The sequence below is a fragment of the Eurytemora carolleeae genome, unplaced genomic scaffold (assembly GCF_000591075.1).
Source record: "Eurytemora carolleeae unplaced genomic scaffold, Eaff_2.0 scaffold15, whole genome shotgun sequence".
Taxonomy (NCBI): domain Eukaryota; kingdom Metazoa; phylum Arthropoda; class Copepoda; order Calanoida; family Temoridae; genus Eurytemora; species Eurytemora carolleeae.
The window spans coordinates 137,853-160,367 of NW_019396069.1; the positions used below are offsets into that span (position 1 = coordinate 137,853).

At 33.1% G+C, this 22,515-nt stretch overlaps 1 protein-coding gene across 1 annotated transcript; it reads left to right on the top strand.

The window, feature by feature from the left end:
* The first annotated feature begins 744 nt into the window (after positions 1–744).
* On the top strand, positions 745–5,690 carry LOC111711733 (SAM domain-containing protein SAMSN-1). Its single transcript, XM_023486162.1, has 5 exons — positions 745–770; positions 1,259–1,369; positions 2,044–2,158; positions 3,398–3,591; positions 5,090–5,690. The coding sequence occupies exons 1-5, from the start codon at positions 745–747 to the stop codon at positions 5,595–5,597; spliced, it is 954 nt and encodes a 317-aa protein (XP_023341930.1). The 3' UTR covers positions 5,598–5,690.
* Positions 5,691–22,515: the final 16,825 nt, after the last annotated feature.

Sequence of the window (22,515 nt, forward strand, 5' to 3'; positions counted from 1 at the left end):
CAAATAGCTTGTTTCGTTTTCAAAACGAAACAAAAAAGATCCTGGACTTTTAAACATTCCACAATTATCTGAGAAGCTTTACAAATTAAAAAAAAGAATTCTAAACATTTGTGTTCCTTACAACTTGTAAAATTTTAGCCCTCTGAGAAGATATATGCAAAAAAACGAACCAAAGACTATCATTGGTTAATTTTTTCCTCATATTTTCTCTTTGAGGAAAAAAAGAAGTTGTGTGCAGCTTCATAAAAGAAAACTTTTACAGAATGCAGTTTTTAAATGTTGGAACCTTTACAGATTTTTGCTTTTGTGGCAAAACTCAGTTCTTTTCTGTTTATTGATTTCAGCATGATCAAAATGATAAATTTTTTACTTCTACTTTTTTTAGGTTTCTCAAAAAAGTAAATCATACTCGTCACTTTTTCGTCACTCGGACTCTGAAATATCGTCCGGTGTGAGTATTTCGTCCATACGAGATGGTAAAATCGCCCTTGAAGAGAGAACAGATCGTCTCAGAGAACGTCTTTCTTTAATGCTTCAGCCAAGGTAATAATGATAATAATAATAATAATAATATTGTGTAGTGTCAACAGACCAATTTTACTTAATAAGTGATTAGTGTCTAGTAAAACTATTTTCTTTGTAACAACATCAGAAACACTCAAGTATTGCTTTAATGTCGTCTCTCACAGTTTTCTGGTTCTCACTGTATATGCATAATCTTTGAACTTAATTATTGATTTCTAAATGAATATTGAACCCAATGTTAACGTGTGACAAGAATCTGATTTAAGAAAATGGTTTTTACAATTTAGTTTGAACTTTGAATAAAGATTAAGAATTGATTTTTGTTTACAAAAAGAGTGTACTAGTAAAATTAGGTGATCAGAGCTGGGAACTTTTTAATGAGATACCTGTAATTCCGATCCTGCTTAATCCGAATATCCATTTCAATGTGGACACTTTAAATTTCTTGCTTAATCCACTCTTTTTTGGATATAGTTAAGAAAAATCAAAAACCGGGTTTTCAAAATTAGAGAGACCCTACAGTTTCTGTTTAGTAATTTTAAATGGTGCGCAAAATTTCAAATTTCCCGGCTTTTAAACGCGACTCTGCTTGGTTGAAATTTTTATACTTTCTGGATATTAAGAAAAAAAAGGAGGATCAAGCGCGCATTGATCTCGATATCCACCATTTTAAAGTTATCAATTTGTATGATCTGTTGAAGAAAAAAGTTTCGTTTTTAAAGATTTTTTTTAGGAGCAAATCATGTGACCGGATATTAAAGCGGCGTAAACCGGAAGTAGCACTCCCGGCTCCGGCCGCCGAATTTGACGAAGAATATTTTCAGATTAATTCGACACTCCGCAGGTAAAAATAAATTTTTGAAAAATAAAATGATGAAAAATGCTGTTTTTTTTCAATTTAAAAGCCGACATAGAATCCCATTATCAGCGTAATTATTGGTAAAATAAAGGAAACAAATCTGTTGTACCAAGTAGTTGAAGTTGTACCAAAACAGCCAGAATCAATTCCATGTTTTTAAAAAGAAAATGTTTTACTAGTAACTGAAAAATCACTTATTAAGCGAAAACGGATGTGTTTACACTGCACAAATGCTGTATCTCATGTTCGTTGGACTCATAGATTAATAAAAATAACTGATAGGAGACTAGATATGTCGTCTTTTCAAGATTTAGGGGTTTTTCGTTCACAATAACCCTGAGGCTGAAGTCCAAAGGAGTTACGCGCAGTCAGCGTAGAACAGGCTCTACGTCTGTCTTGTAATTTTAGGCAGCATGCGCGTATCTCCTTTAAGCGTCTGCCTCAGGGTTATTGCGAGCAAAACTAAACACAAATCTTGAAGGGACGACATCTATTGTCCTCTCTGTTATTTTAATTAATCTATGGTTGGACTTTTTGAAATCATGACTTTCAAGTCGTCTTCCTAATATGCTGGTTCTCACTGTATTCATATCTGAGAATTTCTAATCATCATCATGTTTATATGTGATATTTAAATTTGTACACTGTACACTGTCCAGGTCCCGGCGTCTGCAAGAGAAGAAAAAAGCGTACAATGGACCGTACTGCGGTTGTGCCCGGGCAAAAGTGGACTGTACACCTAGTCCGTACGACACACAAGGACTTCCGTACAAGGTAAAATTAAAACAACGACTTATGTACACCTCTAGTAGTTCGAAGTACAAGGACTGCTGTATACTTAAAGTCCTTCCGATACAGAACTTAGAAGATAATACAAAGGCTAAAGATCTCTGAACACTTCTAGTCCCTGCGTTATACAAGAACTACTGCACAAGCTAAAAACAATACAAGAACTTCTGTACACCTCTAGTCCTTACTATATACAAGGAATACTGGACAAGCTAAAGGCAATAAAAGGGCTTCTGTACACTTTTAGTCCCTATTTTAAACAAGAAATACTGTGCAGACTAAAAGCAATACTAGGGCTTCTGTACATATCTAGTCCTTACTATATACAAGGAATACTGTACAGGCTAAAAGGAATACACGGACTACTGTACACCTCTACACCTTACTATATACAAGGAATACTGTACAGACTAAAAACTATACTAGGGCTTCTGTACATCTCTAGTCCTTACTATATACAAGGAATACTTTACAGGCTAAAAGTAATACAAGGGCTACTGTACACCTCTAGTCCTTACTATATACAAGGAATACTGTACAGACTAAAAGCAATATAAGGGCTTCTGTACACCTATAGACCCTACTATATACAAGGAATACTGTACAGGCTAAAAACAATATAAGGGCTTCTGTACACCTATAGACCCTACTATATACAAGGAATACTGTACAGGCTAAAAGGAATACAAGGGCTACTGTACACCTCTAGTCCCTACTATATACAAGGGCTTCTGTACACCTAGTACAATACATAAAGTGTACAATATAAAAAAATACAACGCACATTGAAACAAGCACAATAAGTCCCTCTGATATACAAGGTCTACTGTACTGGGTTAAAACGATGCAAAGACTCTCTATGCAAAGATGGCAATGACTGATTCACATTGCTACCCTTAAAACTTTGTCTGGTCAAGCATGAATTATGAATTATATATTCGACATTCCACATTAATAATGATCAGATAAAGGTTTCGATAATACCATTGTAAATCAGGTATTGCCATCTTTACATGTAGGATCATTTGAAATATAGCTTTAGTGGGAAGGGGGGGCTGAGCCCCCATAGCCCCCCCCCCTCGGAATACGCCTGTTGATGAAAGGAAGGATAATGTATCGATGAATGAATAAGGTGTACTTTTTCTAGAAAATCAACAAGCAATCAAATACAGATCTGTCCTGTTCTGTCCACGCGTACAGTCCCTTTAATTAATAATATTTTAGGCTGGAGACTTGATACAGATAATAAGTCGGAACCCTAGTGGTATATGGTTAGGGGATAATAAAGGACGGACAGGAACCTTCAAGTTTATTAACGTGGAAGAGCTGGAGGTTTTGCCCGAACCAAACCTCCAAATTACTGAACACACGCTGACCGGTCTCCTCTGCAGCCTGGACCTCGCGCACTTGACCTCAAGGTAATTTTATCAACCTATAGATGATTTGATTATTTATCACAAGCTTTAGTTTGGATATATTATATCTTTACATCCTGATGGTGTAAACCTTGGATATTTCAAACTTTGAATTCTGCCTGCAGATGAAAAAGTCTAGGTTTTTAAACATTAAAGGTTCGTGCCATCAGGTTGCAGAGATAGTGTAAACCCTTAAATGAGCAACAATCAGGTTTTCTCTCGGAAAAACTGTTAAATTCTAAGTTCTTCTCTCTGTCTCCTGTTGCATAAATCAAGTTATTTTTGAGAACCACAATCGAAATTAATAAATTTTAAAATAGGAAAACTGGGATAACTCCATGATTTTTGTCGAGTCAAAGATTTGATGGGTATCGTTATGAATCATACATGCCACTAATTTTTTTATAAAGTGTAAATGCAAGGTTGTTTAGTACGCCATAAACCCTCAAATCTTTCCTTGCATAAAAAGAGTACTGCAAGTTTCTGGTATGAACAAAAACAATATGCTTTATGAGTATAACTTGTAAATAACTTATTGTCTGACTTAAATAAATGAATGAATGAATAAATGAATGAACCCATTTTTAATGAATAATGAACATGAATCAAAATTGATGAAAATAAAATGAAAAAAAAATATTTTCACGAAAATGATTCAAGCATAAAATTAAATATTTAGTTTTTTCTTCTGATTTATTATGGCCCTATTGATTAGATTTTCCGTATTTTATCTAAAAGTTAAATGCATCTTATTGAAATCAATCCTTGTTTGATAGATTTTAATAAATTCAGAAACAAAGGAATTGAGTCTTTGCAACAAACCCTGATTTTCTAATCACAATATCTTTGGAACCAAATGTTGTAGACCTTAGATATTTCAAACTATGAATTCTGTTAAATCAAATAATCAGAGTTTGAAATATCAAAGGTTTACAACAACGGGTTCTAAAGATATTTTGGTTTAAATATTTGATTTTGTTACAAAGACTCAATTCCTTTTATTATATTTTGTTATTTATTTTTGCTTCTATCAGAGTGTTTGAAAGATCAAACTTTCTTTGCTCATTTTCAAATAGGTCCCTTTAAAAGGACTATAAGTACAATATAAAGCCACTCTTTGTAAAAGTTGGCAGTAGTGTCTGACTCACAACGGCACCCTTGAAACCTTATCTCATCAATGTTTTTAAAATTATTAAAATTATTGTCGTTTTTCAGATTTAAAAGTGTTTAATTAATCATGATAATTTCTATATGTTTTCGTGCACCTTTAGTAAAAATGTGCAAGTCACTTTTGTAGAGAAACCACAATGGAAAATAATCAGTTTTTAAAATTATAAAAAATATATAAATTTATATATAATTCACACTTGATCAGACAAAGCTTTTATAGGGGGCTTTTGTGAATTGATCTTTACCGTTTTTGCACTTGAAATTCCACCTACAATCTCTGTAAGAACTCCGTCTGCTTAAAAGCTAAAAATTTATTCAATTTTTGTTTTAGATTGATATTAAACGGTTGGGATAGTTTGTGTAAGCTAAAGAGAATGAATAGAAAGGATCTTATTTACCTCGGGGTGGAGGATCGAACAGAACAGGACAAACTTCTCACTGCAGTTTCCGTCCTACAGGACATTAGGACCACCCCGGCTGAGTGGACGAGTTTAGGAGAAGAGAGTCCGGACGACCGGACGCTTTCAAGGATGGATTCGGGATATTATGATATTCGAGATTCCGAATCGGACGAACTCGACTGCGAAAGGTTAATTCGAACCCTGAGTTTCGAGTCGCTTAATCTTTTCCCTGCAGATTATAAATACTCGAGTAGTGACTCGAGTGATAATATTAAAAGCGAATCGAAAGGTTCGAAACTGCTAAGTAAAGTGGGTGAAACGTCAAAAGACCCAAGTGAAAAACTGGATGTGGAGCCAAGACTTCGAGCCCGGGCCAGGGTCTCCGAGTCGCGATTATCAATCGCTGAACCTAACTCGCATCTCAATAAGTCATTTTGATATGTTAAAGATATTGTTAATACCATGAAATATATATATATATAATATATTTGTTAATCTTTTCGGACTCAATTTAATAAAAGATAAATTGTTTCAAAATTATTTTCTCCGTATTTATGTCATGCCATGCTGACTTTTTTATCTTTATGAATTTTCAGAAGCAAATTTAAGGACTTGTTAGAAATATACAAAAGAGTTTCTTGAAAAAGTTGTCTGTACACTGTACAGCACACAGGTCTGAAGCTTTAGTAATTGTAAATAGACGGTACAGTCCAAGCTAGGACCGCAAGCTCAAAAATTCAAATCACACCGGTTTTGAGTGAAAGGGGTAGTTATGTAATGCAGCAAACAAGCTTTTGAACTTTTCCGGGGGAGGATGGGAGGGAGTAATCAAACTATTTCGTCCTAAATTGGGCGTGGGCGAAATTGTTTCAAGGGGTACGTCCCCCCCCCCCCAATTTTACAGGATGTCTTCCGCCTCCCCCCACACCAATCCCCCACTAACACAAGAAAGCCGTGTTTGCAAACGAGCTTTGTTTAAAATATAATAAACTATATCTTCTATTGTAGAGAAATCAGAAATTGGTTCATAAACGTCGTACTTATTTTTTTAGTGCACCCATTGAAAAAAAATCAAGAAACTGCAGAGGAAAGGGGTATCGAAAATAAATAGGTTTTAAATAAAAAAGTAAAACCTTCTAATTTCTAATTCATTAGAGAACCCGCTTTTGTGATTAAAGGGAGAGTTCGCGAAAAATGAAAGGGAGAATAGGCTCACGACGAAAAATAATCTGGCGGCCAACTATTTCGGCTTTTTAAGTGCATTGTATACAAAACGATTAAAATATATTATGAAATATTAACTAAATATGAATGCGTCGAAAAATAATCGATGACTATAGGTTGTAATATCTGAATGATTTGTTTGAAATTAAATTGATTTGTTTGCGATCCGGCCGAGTCGTATATTGAAACTTTCTGAATTTTATGGACACTAAGTTCTTCAGCATAAGTCGTTTTTAACAATTTTCTCCATGTAGACCCAACAGATTGAAGCAAGATTAGTAGCGATTAAAAGCGATTATTTTTCACCGTAAGCCTATACCCCCTTTCAATTTTCGCGAACACTCCCTTTAATAACTAATGTATGGCATTTTAAATGTGGTCCGCGTTGCTGAATTTGGAGAATTCAAGAATTTCGTTTAGAATTCAATCTATGAAATAAAAATCAATCAATAATGAAAAAAAATCACTCTTGTCCGAAACAACAAAGTTATGCAAAATTTCAAAGAGAATCATTTTTTTAATACACTATTTGTTAAAAAATTGATATTAATTTTATTATAATAACTTTAGAAAAGGTCATGTTTAGTAGGACCCTCCCCCCCCCATCCGCACATTGACCTGTATGCATATTGTATATATATGTGGTAACAGTAGTTAATAAGCCCATTGTTCACCCCTCTTGTATTGAACTTGTGAACTTGACCAATTCACCCCAACTTTAAAATTACAACATTTTACTTTTGAAATTATAATAAGTTATATAATATATACGAATGATGCAACTTCGTGGATTTGCCGGGAATAAAAGTTTTTTACTTGGTTTCTCTTTACATACGCAACAGATAAAAGTAAAATTTAGCGATCGATATCGAATTCATTTCGATATTAGCCTATTCCCCTTTCGTTTTTCGCAAACACTCCCTTTAATCTCTGAGTAGTATTCTAGTCAGTTACCGAGTTCTGGACACCCCCCCCCCCCACCAAATTTTGAAATGTACACTTCTATAAATATATACATACTTTGCTTGTCTTTCTATTTGTTTGCTTGAAACCGATAAACGTCTGAACCAATCGGGCTCAATTTTTTGTGGAACATCACATTCAGGGAAGGTTTATAGATGCTCAGAATTACAAAAAGTTGTCTCCAAAAATTCATTATTTCGTAAATTTAACAAATTCAAGAAAAAATTATTGTAGATCGAGGAGAAAGACAGATTTAACCTAAACCCGTAAAGGAATTGAGTCTTTGTCACAATCTCTGATTTTCTATATAGTCCCTATATCTTTGCAACCCAAAGTAGTAAACCTTAGATATTTCAAACTATGAATGTTTTTAGACAAAACAATCTAAGTTTGATATATCAAAGGTTTACGCCATCAGGTGCCTAAGTTATTGGCAAAGACTCAATTCTTTTAACATACCCGGCCCGTAGCTTTAAACATTTTTCAAGGGGGGGGGGCACAAAGGTTAGAAAGCAAAGCTCAAAAGGGTCAAAATTAATAACTCAAAACACTCAAAAACTAAATTTTTGACTTATCAGACACTGTTATATAGTTTATTCAAATAGATATTTTGCTTGTTTGGCATTATGTTATTTTCTTTCTTAAGTGTTATTGAGAAGCTATTTGCATCAAAACCAAAATAATGATGTCGTAATCATACTAATACATTATTAAACTCTGATCATAATAGATATTATGTAGAGGATTGAGTTAAACTATAAATAACTGTTAACGGACAGTTTTTGAGAAAAACTTAAAACTTCTCTGCAATGCAAGGTGGAGGATTAATACAAACAGCCTCTCCTAAACCTGGCCATATTTATTTCATTTTGTCTCCATATTATTACTTTTTGCTGTAAGATATTACATTAGAATCATTATTCTACATAATAAAGGAAGGGAAAAGGATAAGTTCTCTATTCTTATTTTTAATAAATAAATCATTAACAATTATCCACACTATAGTTTCAGTAGAAGTAAATATTTCCATTTACTGTTAGCGCCGATTAAAGGCTTCATATCTCTAATTGGATAATGAGATAGATAGAAAGATAGATATCTTCCAAACTATTTCTGTTGGTTCAGATTAGAAAACAAACACAGACTTAACCCTGATTGGATCAGGCGCTAATGGACTCAAGCACACAGGAGTGAGCACTTTGAGTAAGGTTTTTCTAATTAAACTAAAAAGCCTTTTGTATGATGGCTTTTGTAATAAATATGACCAAAAATTCTTTAAAAAAATCTGTAGTTACGGAACAGGTTCTATTTATTTTAGATACGGGTGGAAACATAAATTTTGGAATTTTGGACAAATATTTTTTAGTTATGATTTTATTTTATTTCAAGCCGCTGTTAAAACTATTTGCTTTAAAACAACATCAATTACACACGAGATTTATAAAATGTCGTCTTTTTATTACACAGTTTTAAAGGTCTTGCACTAAAGTAAACGTATTTCAAAAGTTAATGGTTATTATAGCTTCCTATTCCCAAGGTTGAAATATAGATAAGTAAAGATGAAAACTGAAAATGATGGAAGATAATGATAGTTTGTCAGATCATGGTGTGGGGGGGGGGCAAGGTTATAGGGGGGGCAGAGACAAAATAAGACAATACAGTATAAATCATACACTACAGTATACATGACTTAAAATTGGTAAACTTGAAAAAGAGAAAATTAGAAAATTATTTCAATTTATTTCCTTGTTTCAGCTCCATACATTTTTATTGAGTAACTGCTATAATTATCAATTTTCATGTAGGAAAACAAGGACATCTCCATCAGTATGGCTTAATGCTACTGTTCTATAATATTTCAAGCTAAGATTATTTTATCTTACCAGAATTCACACTTTGAAATATCTAAGGTCTACTACATTGGGTTGCAAAGATATAGGGAATGGAAAATCAGAGTTTTTGGAAAAGACTCAATTCCTTTGGTTTTTGATAACCATAAATTAATACAACAAAATTATACCATATATCATAACTTATTTTGCGTAATTTTCAGTACAGGGGCGGATACAGGGGGGGCCGGGGGGAAATCCCCCCCCCCCTGACAGATTCAGGGAGGGGCGTTACTCCCCCCCTGAATTTGGAATTTTTTGTTCCTATTTTCAGAATAGCTTCTCAATAGCATGCTTAAGGGAAAGAAACCCTCGTGCAAAACAGGAAAAATATCTGTCTCAATAAACTATAATGTGTGAAAAGTTAAAAATCTAGTTTTTTAGTCTCTAGTCATTAATTTTGACTCTTTTTGAGTCTTTTAAGTCCAAAAAAAGTTTCACCTGCGCCGCGATTTTTCCCCCCTAATTATGAATTTTTTTGTTCCTTAAAAATCTTGCCTCCACCTCACTTAAATCCTGTGTCCGCCCCTGTTTAAGTAGTGGAACAATTGTTATACAAGGGAAGTGATATGAATATGACGGAAGGCGTGATTTTCAGTGTTTTAGGATTTCCGTAAATCTTTTCTGTGAGTTTGTGTGTGTGTGTTTATGAGTAAGGAAATTGAAGATGATTTGTGCCGCCATTAAACTAAACCAAACTATTATTTTAGATAAGATTTTTAGAATGTGATTTCCTAGACTTCCTTTTAATCCTTTAGAGTACTCCTGTACTCCTGTAATCCTGTACTCCTGTACTTCTGTACTCCTGTACTCCTGTACTCCAGTACTCCTGTACTCCTGTACTCCTGTACTCCAGTACTCCAGTACTCCAGTACTCCTGTACTCCTGTACTCCTGTACTCCTGTACTCCTGTACTCCTGTACTCCAGTACTCCAGTACTCCAGTACTCCTGTACTCCAGTACTCCAGTACTCCTGGCCTATCGTCTATGTTGACAAGGATAATGACATTTACAAAAATCGATTAACCTTTGATCTTCACAAAGGTATGTGGCAGATTGTATATATTACATAGAAAAGGGCTCAATGCTCATCGCTTTAACCAATTGCCCTTGAAGAACCCAAATGATAAGATTTTTTTATTTTCATTTAATGTTTAAGTAATTTAAAAAGACAATTAACTATTATATATGTTTTTCATTATGCAATGGGAAATTGAAATATTTTTATGAGTTATTTAAAAGGACTGTTTGCGTAGTTCAAAGTGATCCACCATGACAATGTTCGACTCACAACGGTATCCTTAACTTTTTTATCTAATCAATAATGTACAAGATTTTGTCGTTTTTCTATGTTTAAAAGTATTTCATTCTGATAAATCCTATTTTTTTTCCTGCACTAGAAAAAAATCTCAATAAAAACAATCCGTTTTTTTAAATTTTAAATATTAATTTTTAATTCATACATAGCTTTAGGGTAGAGTTTTAAATCAAACATTGCCATTTTTGCATGGAGGGTCACTTGTAATTACGCTTAAGAGTCTCTGTAAACCCGAACGGGTGTAAATATATCTGTGTATTTGTATGATTTTATACTTTGTACTTGTGAAGAATAATGGAAAAACTGGTAGAAATATTTCTCATTTCAACCTATCAAATACAAAATCAAAACCAATCAAATATTGTCACACATTATTTCTCACCCTTCCTTACTGTCCTTACTGTCCACATTCTGCATACATATCAGTTAATAAAATACATAAAATATTTGAAAATAGGCTTTCAGCTAGGGGGTTCTGCAACAATCTACTAAAACCTACAAAAATCTACTAAAACCTACAAAAAAAATTACAAAAAACTACAAAAATCTTCTGGAAAGACAGTTTTTTTTTATAAATTATGCAATTTTAAAATTTGTAAACATCTGAGATGAAGCGAGCCTACAGATGGACTGGAATGCAACAATTGATGATTTCCTAGAAGTACAGGTTTTGAAAAAATTATATAGGAATCGAGTTTTCGTAACAAACTCATATTTTTTGTATCTGCATGTAGTAAATACCCTACTCCATAATGGTTTCTATAACCCGTATCTATCCAAGTACAGTGCAGTTTCACTTGGTTATCAATGTTTAAACCCGCATACAATCTCGTCAGCTATCAATGTCAACACAGACACTAGCTTAGCTATCAATGTCAACCAGGACACGAGCTCTTAATCGATCAATGCCAAACCAATGGGCACGATCAGCTATCAATGTCAGCACTGACACAAGCACGTAGTCGATCAATGCTAGACCATTGGGCACGATCGGCTAGCAATAGCTACAGGGACAAGCACATAATCGATCAATGCCAAACCAATGGGCACGAAATATATCTAAATATATAAAGTAGAAACCTCTCTTAGTCTGTTTTTACGTATGTCCGATCATAACTTGGTTTAAAAATTCTAAGATGAGTTGGTTGAATTTATAGAGACAGATTAGTTTCCATACAAAGCTGGGTTCCCTAAACTAGTACCATAATAGAGTATAATATTGCATCAACTAAACTACTGATATACTGGTATATAAATATAATGTCACGGTTGTCTTCCAGAATAAGACCTAAGGGTGGGCCCTGGTGTGAAAAGGGGAGGGGGGAAGAGGGTAGGGGGGTGGCATAATTCAAATCAAAATAAGATAAAATGAATGTAGGAAAGTTTTCATTTTCATTATTTTTTATTTATTTTCTATTTATAAATAGGTTCCAATATCTTCAGGTTGTTATTTTTATCAAGATAAACCAGCCATTCATTTTTTCATTTTGGATCAAGTTTCATGGATATTAAAAAGAAGTTGAACTATACAGACTAGGTTCAATCACTTCTCTTCATCTTGAACCGGCACACATGAGAAGTGAATCAACTGTGTCTCCATGGTTCAACTACTTCTTATTAAATCTAGTCCCAGAACTACTTTTCCCGAAGAACTATTGATAATTGACAACAAATATGAATCCCATTTTCACCTTTCATCAACGCATCTGAGGTCACAAAGTCGAACTAGTAATTCTAAATAAAATAATCTTATTAAATTGTTTCCAACAATCTATATTCTATGTCTTTTACATAAATTAGGATTCTTATATAAATACTGTACGTACTACGTATACACAATATACATTCATATTTAAGCCGTCAAAGGTTACATGTATTCCATATTTGCATACATTATAATTTCGCTATTATCATATCAGTTCATCCACCTCTCCCTACCTTCTTGAATTGTCAATAACCCATCCTCATACAAGGTTATAATGCAAGGAAAGTTAATTGCAGTTGCGTATACTCTGCGTACATATTGAAACCAGTTCTCTCTGGGCGGTATTTGTAAACAAGAATAGATGCATCAGTGTTCGTTTAGTATCCGAGGAGGTTAAAAGCTTTTAATCTTGATAATTTTGATAATTCACATAATAGTTTCCTCTGACCAGAATATTTCATTGATTTTTTAATGTGAAAGATGGATCCCATGTCAGGCTTTGACATCCGTCTTGTGTTTACATTACCGCCCAGAGACAGTACACTGCAGTACAAAAGATGCGTAAACCTCTAAAATAACTTTCCTTGCATTATAACCTTGTCCTCATACAACTATATCTAAAGCGTAGTGCACGCGTAAACCAAAATATACTTTTATGGAACGCAATTATTGAAACATATTTCATTATTTTAATATTTTATTTACTTCATCATAGGGTTTCAAATAGCTTATAACTATACTAATCGATGATTACTCTAAAATTTTGTATTTTGATGGTTTGTTAAATAATCCGGTTTTGACCTACAAGGAACCCTGAATGCAAAGAACAGTTTAAGCAAAGTCCACACAATCGTCTCTGAAGTCTCATCCTAGCTTTGTGGGTAACCCTGTATTGTTTGTTCCTTTGAATATGTGAAATTGTGAAGTTATTAACATGAACTTGTTTTATTGACCAAGTAAGAAGATTTTAGAGACAATATTTGAACAGTGTTTAGTTTTCAGTTCTCTTTGTTTGCTCCTGCTCAAGGTTCTAATGCAAGGAAAGTTATTTCAGAGGTGTACGCATTTTTTGTACTGCAGTGTACTATCATTGGGCGGAAAAGTAAACACAATACGGATGTCAAAGCCTGACATGGGATCCATTTTCACAAAAATAATCTATGAAATATTCTGATCAAAGGAAATTATTATGTGAATTTTCAAAATTATCAAAATTAAATGCTTAATCCTTCTCGAAACCCAGGCGAACAGTGATGCATCTATTGTTTACAAATTCCGCCCAGAGAGAACTGGTTTCAATATGTACGCAGAGTATATACGCGACCGCAATTAACTTTCCTTTCATTAGCACCTTGCTCCTGCTTATCTTAATGAGACATCCAGTCAACTATTTTTGAAGAAAAATTGTTGAGATCATAGAGAAAGGAAACGAAGAGGTAAAGCTTACCTAAGATGTACACAACCGACCACCTCATTAATTAATTAAAAGGGTGGTCGGTTGTGTACATCACGATATGTTTACGTAACTAACACTATACATGTTAACTTATATGTAGAGTGATCGTATTTCTTGAGGGGATTTTATGGAAGTGCTAATTTTTAAAATTTTTCTTTCTGTATTTAGAGAGAACATTTTGTTGCCCCCCCTTAAAATTTCTAAGGGGGGGGGGAATTACGTATTAAATATTTAGCCATGAAAAAGCTAACCTTATCAACAGGATATTCAATTAGTCAATATATCGGATATTAAATGAAAAAGAAATGTATTCTGTGTTTACAATCATATTAAGTGTCTATTTAACTATCAAGACAAATATTCAATTATCTACATTTTACCACCCCTAAGATATATGATCACTCTATACACAAGTGTAGAGTGTTAGATACGTAAACAATATCGGGATGCACCCTCTTGATTAATTTTAAGGTGGTCGCTTGTGTACATCTGAGGTAAGCTTTATCTCTTCGTTTTCTTTCTCCATGGTTGAGATGATCTAGGGTCGATACTTTTATGTGTTAATCACGTTCAACTAAGATAAATTTAAAATAAGATTAAAATCTTGAATGTAGTTTAGCGCTATTTCACAAAAATTCTTTTACATTTATTATTTTTTATTCCAATTTGAAACTCTAATATACAAACTGTTTTAATTTTCCCTAAACAGCGATGAAAATGCGCAAATTATTTCGCAAGCACTTTGCAGAAAGGGATGTAGATTGACTTTATTGTGCCAAGGGATAGATCAGTAGAGAATCATGTTGGTCAAACCTCAAAAGACTGTAAAAGAAATGTTTTTTGCCCTTATATATAACTCTAGAACCCCTTGACCGATTTGCCTCAAATTTTGGTTGGGGAATTCGTTTAAATCTAAGCTTTTGTAAAATTAAAGTTGATTTGGTTGTCTCGTATTCCTGAGTTACCAGGCGTTTTTTTAATAAAGTTAAAATCCAAACTTTAATTAAATTAATTTTGGAAACCGAAAACATTTATTTTTGTATTAATTTGTCCAAAAAAAAGTTCATAACTTTATTATTTGACAAGGTACACATATGGTCCTTCAAGAAATGAAACACCTAACATTAAAGGAATACCTTCTTTTATGTATTTTACAGTTTTCAAAACGATACCAATTAAAATATAATTTTGATCTATCCAACTAGCTAAACTGAAAACAAGTTATGATACCTTTTTTATTCCTCCAATTAGCATAATTGAAAACATGTTTTTTGTAAAATTGGTTTGATAATGATAGTTATATAACGAGTAGCGTCTTCGATCTAGAAGAAAGGAACGTGATACATTTTCAAGGACCCGGCCAAACAAGTTTCGAGGACACGGCCAAACAAGTTTTCGAGGACCCGGCCAAACAAGTTTTCGAGGACCCGGCCAAACAAGTTTTCAAGGACCCGGCCAAACAAGTTTTCAAGGACCCGGCCAAACAAGTTTTCGAGGACCCGGCCAAACAAGTTTTCAAGGACCCGGCCAAAAAAAGTTTTGATTTTGATGCTGCTTGAACTGATTGCTAATTAATGTTTCATTTTAATAAAATGGCCTTTAGTCCATCTTAGCATCTGGTCCAAAATGTGTCAAAAATGTGAACTTTTTCGATTTTTTTTAAATCATGAGTTAAACTTACAGTAAAATTTGCCTAATATTTTACATAGAAAAAATGAAAATTATTTTTAAAAAGGATGAAAAAATGCGATATGAAAATCAAATCCTAGTTTTACAAAACAAAATTTACTTAGACGTCTGTTCCTTAGCAAAATGTGAAAATTAAACATTTTAGCCTTTTGAAAACTATAATCAACACAATTTTTATAATGCTGACATTTTTCAATAGCAAAATGGCAAAATATATTTTAAGAATCCATAAGTTAGAATTAGAAGACCTTGATTTTTCAGTATTATTATTTAAAAACTTTTACTGACGTTGATCATTAGGATTTATAAATAAACGTCAATAATTTTTAAATGCAATTTAAAAATATAACTTACTGATGTTTTTTCCAGAAAACGTTAGCACTGTTTTGATGCTAAACTAGAATTATTTTTAAACGATGACTGACATGAATAGAACTGCAATCGTCTCACCTCCCATCCCCCTCCCCGGGGGGGGGGGGGGGGCATCTTCCAAGCCCCTATCTCTAAAATCAAGAGATTTCCCTTCCAATTTTTTTCTGTTCAATTTTTTTTCTTCTAGTTCTTCTTGACATCAAGTTGTGGAGGAGGTAGGAGAGAGATACGGAGGTTTGTAGGAGGAAGGGTATAGGGGATAGCTCCCTGCGTTCCTTCTATTATACTCTTTCCGAGTTAAGGGGATTAAGGAAACCCATAATTGCACCCCTTATGCAACCCTAAAACCCCATTGAGAGGAATCTTCCAAAGCAGTCCAGTCCTCACAGCTAGTCAAGCATTGTTGTACTCGTAGACCTTAGATATTTCAAACTATGGATTCTATTAGATCAAATAATCTAAGTTAGAAATATCAAAGATTTACACCACCAGGTAGCAAACATATTGGTAAAAGAAAATTTGAGTTTGAGGCAAAAACTTTAGCTTTTAATTGGAAAAGAAAAAAGCTTTACTAGTTACATGGAACCAAGATTGTAAGGAAAGTATTCATAAATTTAAAGTCTCATACTTTGTTCCGACGGGCGGATTTTTGGTAATGTCAATTTGGTAATGACAATTTGGTAATGACAATTTGGTAATGACAATTTGGTAATGACAATTTGGTAATGACAATTTGGTAATGACAATTTNTTTGGGCCTATAATTGTAACATTTTGCAACCCCTAGAAGGGGTGATGAATAAGTAATTCAGGATCCAAGTCTCCTCTTCTTGCAGTATATGACACAAGTGCAGGTTGAAACGTGGTTTTTAGAAAATATTGCGAATTTTACAATTATTTTTTGCGCATTTCTTTTGTGCAGAAATAAAAGATTCCTAGAATCAATTATCTTCAATTGAATATAAAACTAAAAATTAAACAATTTTACATAATGTCACTTTTATTTCGTTTACCAAATTGTCACTTTTTTGACGTTACCAAATTTTTATTACCAAATTGTCACTTTTTTGTTGTTACCAATTTGTCATTACCAAATTGTCACTTTTCTGAGCTTACCAAATTGTCACCTTACCAAATTGTTTTTACCCAATTGTCATTACCAAATTGTCATTACCAAATTGTCATTTCCAAATTGACATTACCAAAAATCCGTCCATCCTTTGTTCCCTATACATATTTAACATTAAACTATGAGTGTGACAAATTGAAAAATTTCGAACTCTGTAGAGTCTTTTGTATAATTTTAATAATTGAGTGAATAAAAGGATTAGCATTCCACTCTCACCTGTTTATAACAGCTAGCTATACGGTATAAGCTGGTGTAGCCTATATCATAGATTAATAACAATACAGATAGAACACTAAATGTCGTCGCTACAAGATTGGGGGTTTTTCGTTCACAAAACCCTGAGGCAGAAGCCCAGAGGATTTATAACTGCAGGCTCTATCTCTGTCTTGTAAATTATAACGCAGCATGCGCATAACTCCTTTGGGCTTCTGCCTCAGCTCAGGGTTATTGTGAACGAAACACACCTAAATCTCGAAAAGACGACATCTAGTTTTATATCTTTATTGTTATTATTCTATGGCCTATAAATACCTTCAACGCGACGGGTGGAAATTAAAAACAGTAAATTGGTAAACAAACTATCTCGTTGTATAGTTTTCAGTAACTTTATATACTATCTCGTTGTAGTTTCCAGTAGCTTTATATACTATCTCGTTGTAGTTTCCAGTAACTTTATATACTATCTCGTTGTAGTTTCCAGTAGCTTTATATACTATCTAACAAGGGGCTGGCCCTATTCCAAACCTTTAACACACGTTAAACTAAAGTAAATTCCACGTTTGATTGGATTCTCACATGTTCTCAATAATAACTGTTCTCAAGTTAAGGAGCTATTGAGAAAAGAAAAAATGTACCAAGCCCGCCAAGAGCCATCTTTGTTGAATGTTGAATGCTCACTATTAAGAAAAAGATAATATATCGAATGTCTGAAGCATCCAGGAATGTGAAGAAGTAGACATCAGAGAAGAATTAAAGTTGTAAGTTCACAACATAGATTAATTAGTACTTAAATTTAATTGTAGTCATATCTAATCTCTAATTTAATGTCTGAACCAATTTTATAATTTATGTGTTCGAGAATTAAATCATCATCATAATAATAATACTATATCTGTATTTATTTATAGTTAGGGGTGAGAAATAGGGGTGGGGAGGGCAGGATTAAAATATTATTTATTAGGACAGAAGTGGCCCCAAGGGGGTGGGGTCAGGAGCGAAAGCAGGGAAAAGGGGGGAGGTCTGGAGTAGTAAAACTCAACTTATTGAGGATAGAAAAGATAAGATCTTGACAAATTTTGATAATCTTCAAGATCTAATAAAAGATAACTTTAACTTTAATAAAAGATTAACAATACGATAGCTATACACACTTGAATCTTTGCCAGATGGTCCAGTTTAAATATGTATAATACTAATCAAATTTGAAATCACCATTTTCTTTTTTTTCTGAATGCAATCCAATCTAGACATCTGTGTGACCTCGTAGCTCTTTTAGTTTTCATCTAAAATAACTTCCATTTTTAAGAATGCTTCTGAGGAGAACATTTTACCGAAACAACCAAATAAATATCTTTTATCTTATGTTTAATTTACTTTATTTTGACTTGATTCGCTGACAGATGAAAGTAAACAATTTGAATTTAATAATTATATGAAAATGATCCATGATCACAGGAAAATTGGTCGACAGTCCTTTAAATTCAACCATTTTTATTGGACCTCCTATAATATACCCTTCTAAACCCATTTTCTGATCAAAATATGTAAGCTATCCTCGTTTTTCTAGGTTTAAAAGTATTTAATTCTGATAATTCCTGTATGATTTCCTATAGTAGATATGTAATAAACATTGGGTAAGACGTTGTTATCATACTTTATCAGGCATAGATTTTAAGGTTACCTTTGTGAATCAGACATTGCAATCTTTGCATAGAGGGTCACTTGAAATTACACTTACAACCCCTTGAAGGGGGATGTATTAGATATCTAGTTAGTTAAGCAATGTTATGCTGGACTGATGGGTTGGGATGTTAAGATAAGGATTATATCAGGAATGCATATGCTGAGAGCTAGAGCTCCAACAATCTACTCAAAATAATTTAAAATTTAAAATGATAAACATAAGTTGGTTTTCTATCGTTCCATACTTAAATGTAGAAAAGTAAAAAAATTATGTTTATTATTACAGAATTATCCAGGTATTACCCTACCCTGCGTACGAAATATATTCTGTAATTTTTCTGAATTTTTTTTTAATTTTTTGCTTAATTATTTATTTTCCTTTAAAAGTTGATAAAAAAAAAGACAGCAAACCAAAATCAACCTTTGCACAGAAAAGTCATAAAAAGTACATGTCGTCTTTGTGGATATCTCTCATTATTATTAAGGACCCGCAGTATCAATAAAAGTCTAAGCATAAGGAAATATCAGTGAATACTCGTTTATGATTTGACTTCTTAATCAATTAAACCTTTATTAAGTGCGACTAAAAACTGTAATTACAAAATTATAAATTAGACCTCTGATATAAATCGTGAGAATATGGGGGAAGGGGATTAAAGGTCTTGGATGGAATTCTACATTCTAAATAAAATGTCGACATCTTTTATTTCTAAATATTTGCTAAATTTTTAGTTTCTTAGAGTTCACTGAAAAAATTAAAAGTTACTGAAAAAAACGCCTTGTCAATTATGAATGCATCATCAATAAAATCATTGTCCATACAATATTTGTCAACAAATGAAAGAATAAAAAGAAAATGAACATTTTCTATTTTCTGAAAGTGAGAGAGTCCAAATTATAGAAGAAAGTGCGTACAAAGCAAAGTGTACGCCCCTGGCAAATTTTAAGTTCCCACGTTTACGCAATTTCAAGATTTTAAATAATTACTTAAAAGTTATCATCCTATCTTTTTTATTCATAATATAAAATAACATTCAATGTGTCATACAGTCAATATTTTCACAATGGTTTAAAATTTGAAGTCAGATTTCTTTAATTTTTTTTTAAAATGAATATTCTGTTATTGTCTACTCTAAACATAGTTTAAAATTGCATATTAAATTCACGCCACTATTCCCGCCACTATTCACACCACTATTCCCAAACCTTTTTCGGTAAGCAATATGATTGATATGCTAGGGATGGGTAGTTTTACTATTCCGAAGAAAAACTGATCGTTTCGTTTATATCATAAACTAAAATTTAAAACTTTTTTTTAAAAAAGAACGAAAAAACGACATGTTAGCAATCCTTAAGTATATTTGAAATTGTTACAAATCAAATAGTTTTAAAGTAGCTTGATTCCCCCATTAAGTTAATTATAGTGTACATAATAGTACATAGTGTACTTAGTATCTCATGTTCCTTGGGACTGTTTAAAATCTTTTAAAATTGGTAGTTCAGTATCACTCTCATGACAAGTCATGACTATTTTTATATTTAATGCATGAACAAATTGAATGTTGAAAATGGTGATATATGTAGTAAATAAATGGCCTAGCTAATCAATCAATCAATCAATTTTTTATATTTAATGCATGAACAAATTGAATGTTGAAAATGGTGATATATGTAGTAAATAAATGGCCTAGCTAGACTGGATTGAATATTGGCATATTTGTACACCAAACTATATTTACAAGTTAAACATATACAAACGATAAATTAGAAAAGATGAGTTAAAGCTGAAACAGCTATTCTACATAACATCCGTCAGGTTCGTAACTGGGTGTTTTTTAGGGGGGGGGGCGCACCGAGTGAAACAAGGTGAACGAGGCGGGGAGTACAGGGAGGCCGAGGCCCCTTTGCATAGAAAATCTTTGATTTTTCTGTCTGAAAAACTAACTTTTTTACCTTAAATTCGTGAAGTGTTACAATCTTTTTCATTAACAGGCGGAGTCAGGGTTGCAAGATTTTGAGATTAGGAAAAAGCCACTTTTCATTTAAAAAAAACAGCCAATTAAGCCATTTCTGGTCAAAATAAAGCCAATATTAAGCCACTTTTTTAACTATAAAAATAGGTATTTTATCCTTTTTTTGAGAGATTTTAGTTATTAGTAACCTTTTTCTTTTGACTGGACTACCCATTCTTTATAAAACAATTTTAATAACTTATCAACTTCGAAGGGGGCCAAGCGCTGCAGCCACATGTCTTACATTTAAGACCCCACCTGCTGCCAGTCTCTACACGGGCATCCCACAGATATTATTTTTCTGGATCTACAAAATTCAATCCCCCTCTCTGTTTTGGAATTTTACGGGACATTGAACAAAACAGGAATCCCGGACTCCGCTTGTTGAACATAATACCCATTCAGGGGTTTTAAGTTTTACAACTTTTAAAGAAATACTCCAATTTTAAACATGAAACATAAAATTTGTGAGTTGCGTCTCTTCTTGAAGATTTTGTGTTTTGTATACATCAGACGAATATTTCTTATTCAAATGAATTGTACCGTCTGCAAAGCATGTACAATCATATGATAGGGCGGGCCACGTCTATTTCATACTCCTTGGTAAAAAAACGCCATTTCAAACCATTTAGAGAACTGCCATTGGTGTTATGACACTTAACTCCGTTTTAAAGTACTGAGTTAAAAATCTACTGTTAAAACACGAAGTATCTCTATATCAAAACTCAAAAAGAAGATTTTGAACCATCTTAAACCCTTTGAATGAAGTTTTAAAACACTGTAAATCCAAATAGATTGTCAAGTACAATAGATGGCAACGTAGAATTTGTACACTCTCAGTACAGCTGTATTCTTACGCCTTAAGTGTCAACTCAGTTTTTCTGTCCGACAAAATCATTAATAATAATGATAATTTTAGAATAAAGTGCCTTTCTTACAGTGAAATAAGTGCAACCATGTGTTCTTTATTTTCTGTTCTTAAACTTTTTAATTGAATCTTGGAAAACATGTCAACTATTGTGAGAAAATTTAGTTTTTTTTGTTATATTTGACACTTGTGACGTCGTGTATTATTAGTCCATTTCTCTGTTACCACCTATTGTATTTGATAATCTATTTGTGTAAACCCATTTTAAATTTCCAGTACACGGCCTTTCTGGGTTCTGGTTTAAACATAATCGACTTTTAACCGTATTCATCTCTGCTTTGTGTTAATAGAATACTGCAGACTTCAGTTTTTTAATTGAATAATAATATGGAGCTCTTTAAAACTGTTTCATTGTTATTCATTTTAAATTTACTGAGATTTATATGTACAGGGTGTCCCACAACAAATTAGACCACGTCAATAGTTCTAAATTACGATTTGGGGGACAACTCAGAAAAGTTAAGAAGAATGAATCCTTTTGAAAAATTTAATAAGGCTAATGCAGAAAATGCTAGATTTTTCGAGTATTATATGTGTATTTTGGCGTTAAAGACTGGAGAAAGTCTAATATGATATGGGACGCTCTGTATAAAACCCTTTGAAAAATTGTCAAGACGACATTTGATAAGCTCATTCGATTTTTCCGCAGTTCTGTATTAAATTAAGCTTGTTAAAGGGAGTGTTCGCGAAAAATGAAAGGGGGTATAGGCTTAATGCGATAAAAAAGCGCTTTTGATCGCTACTAACTTTACTTCTATCTGTTGCGTCTA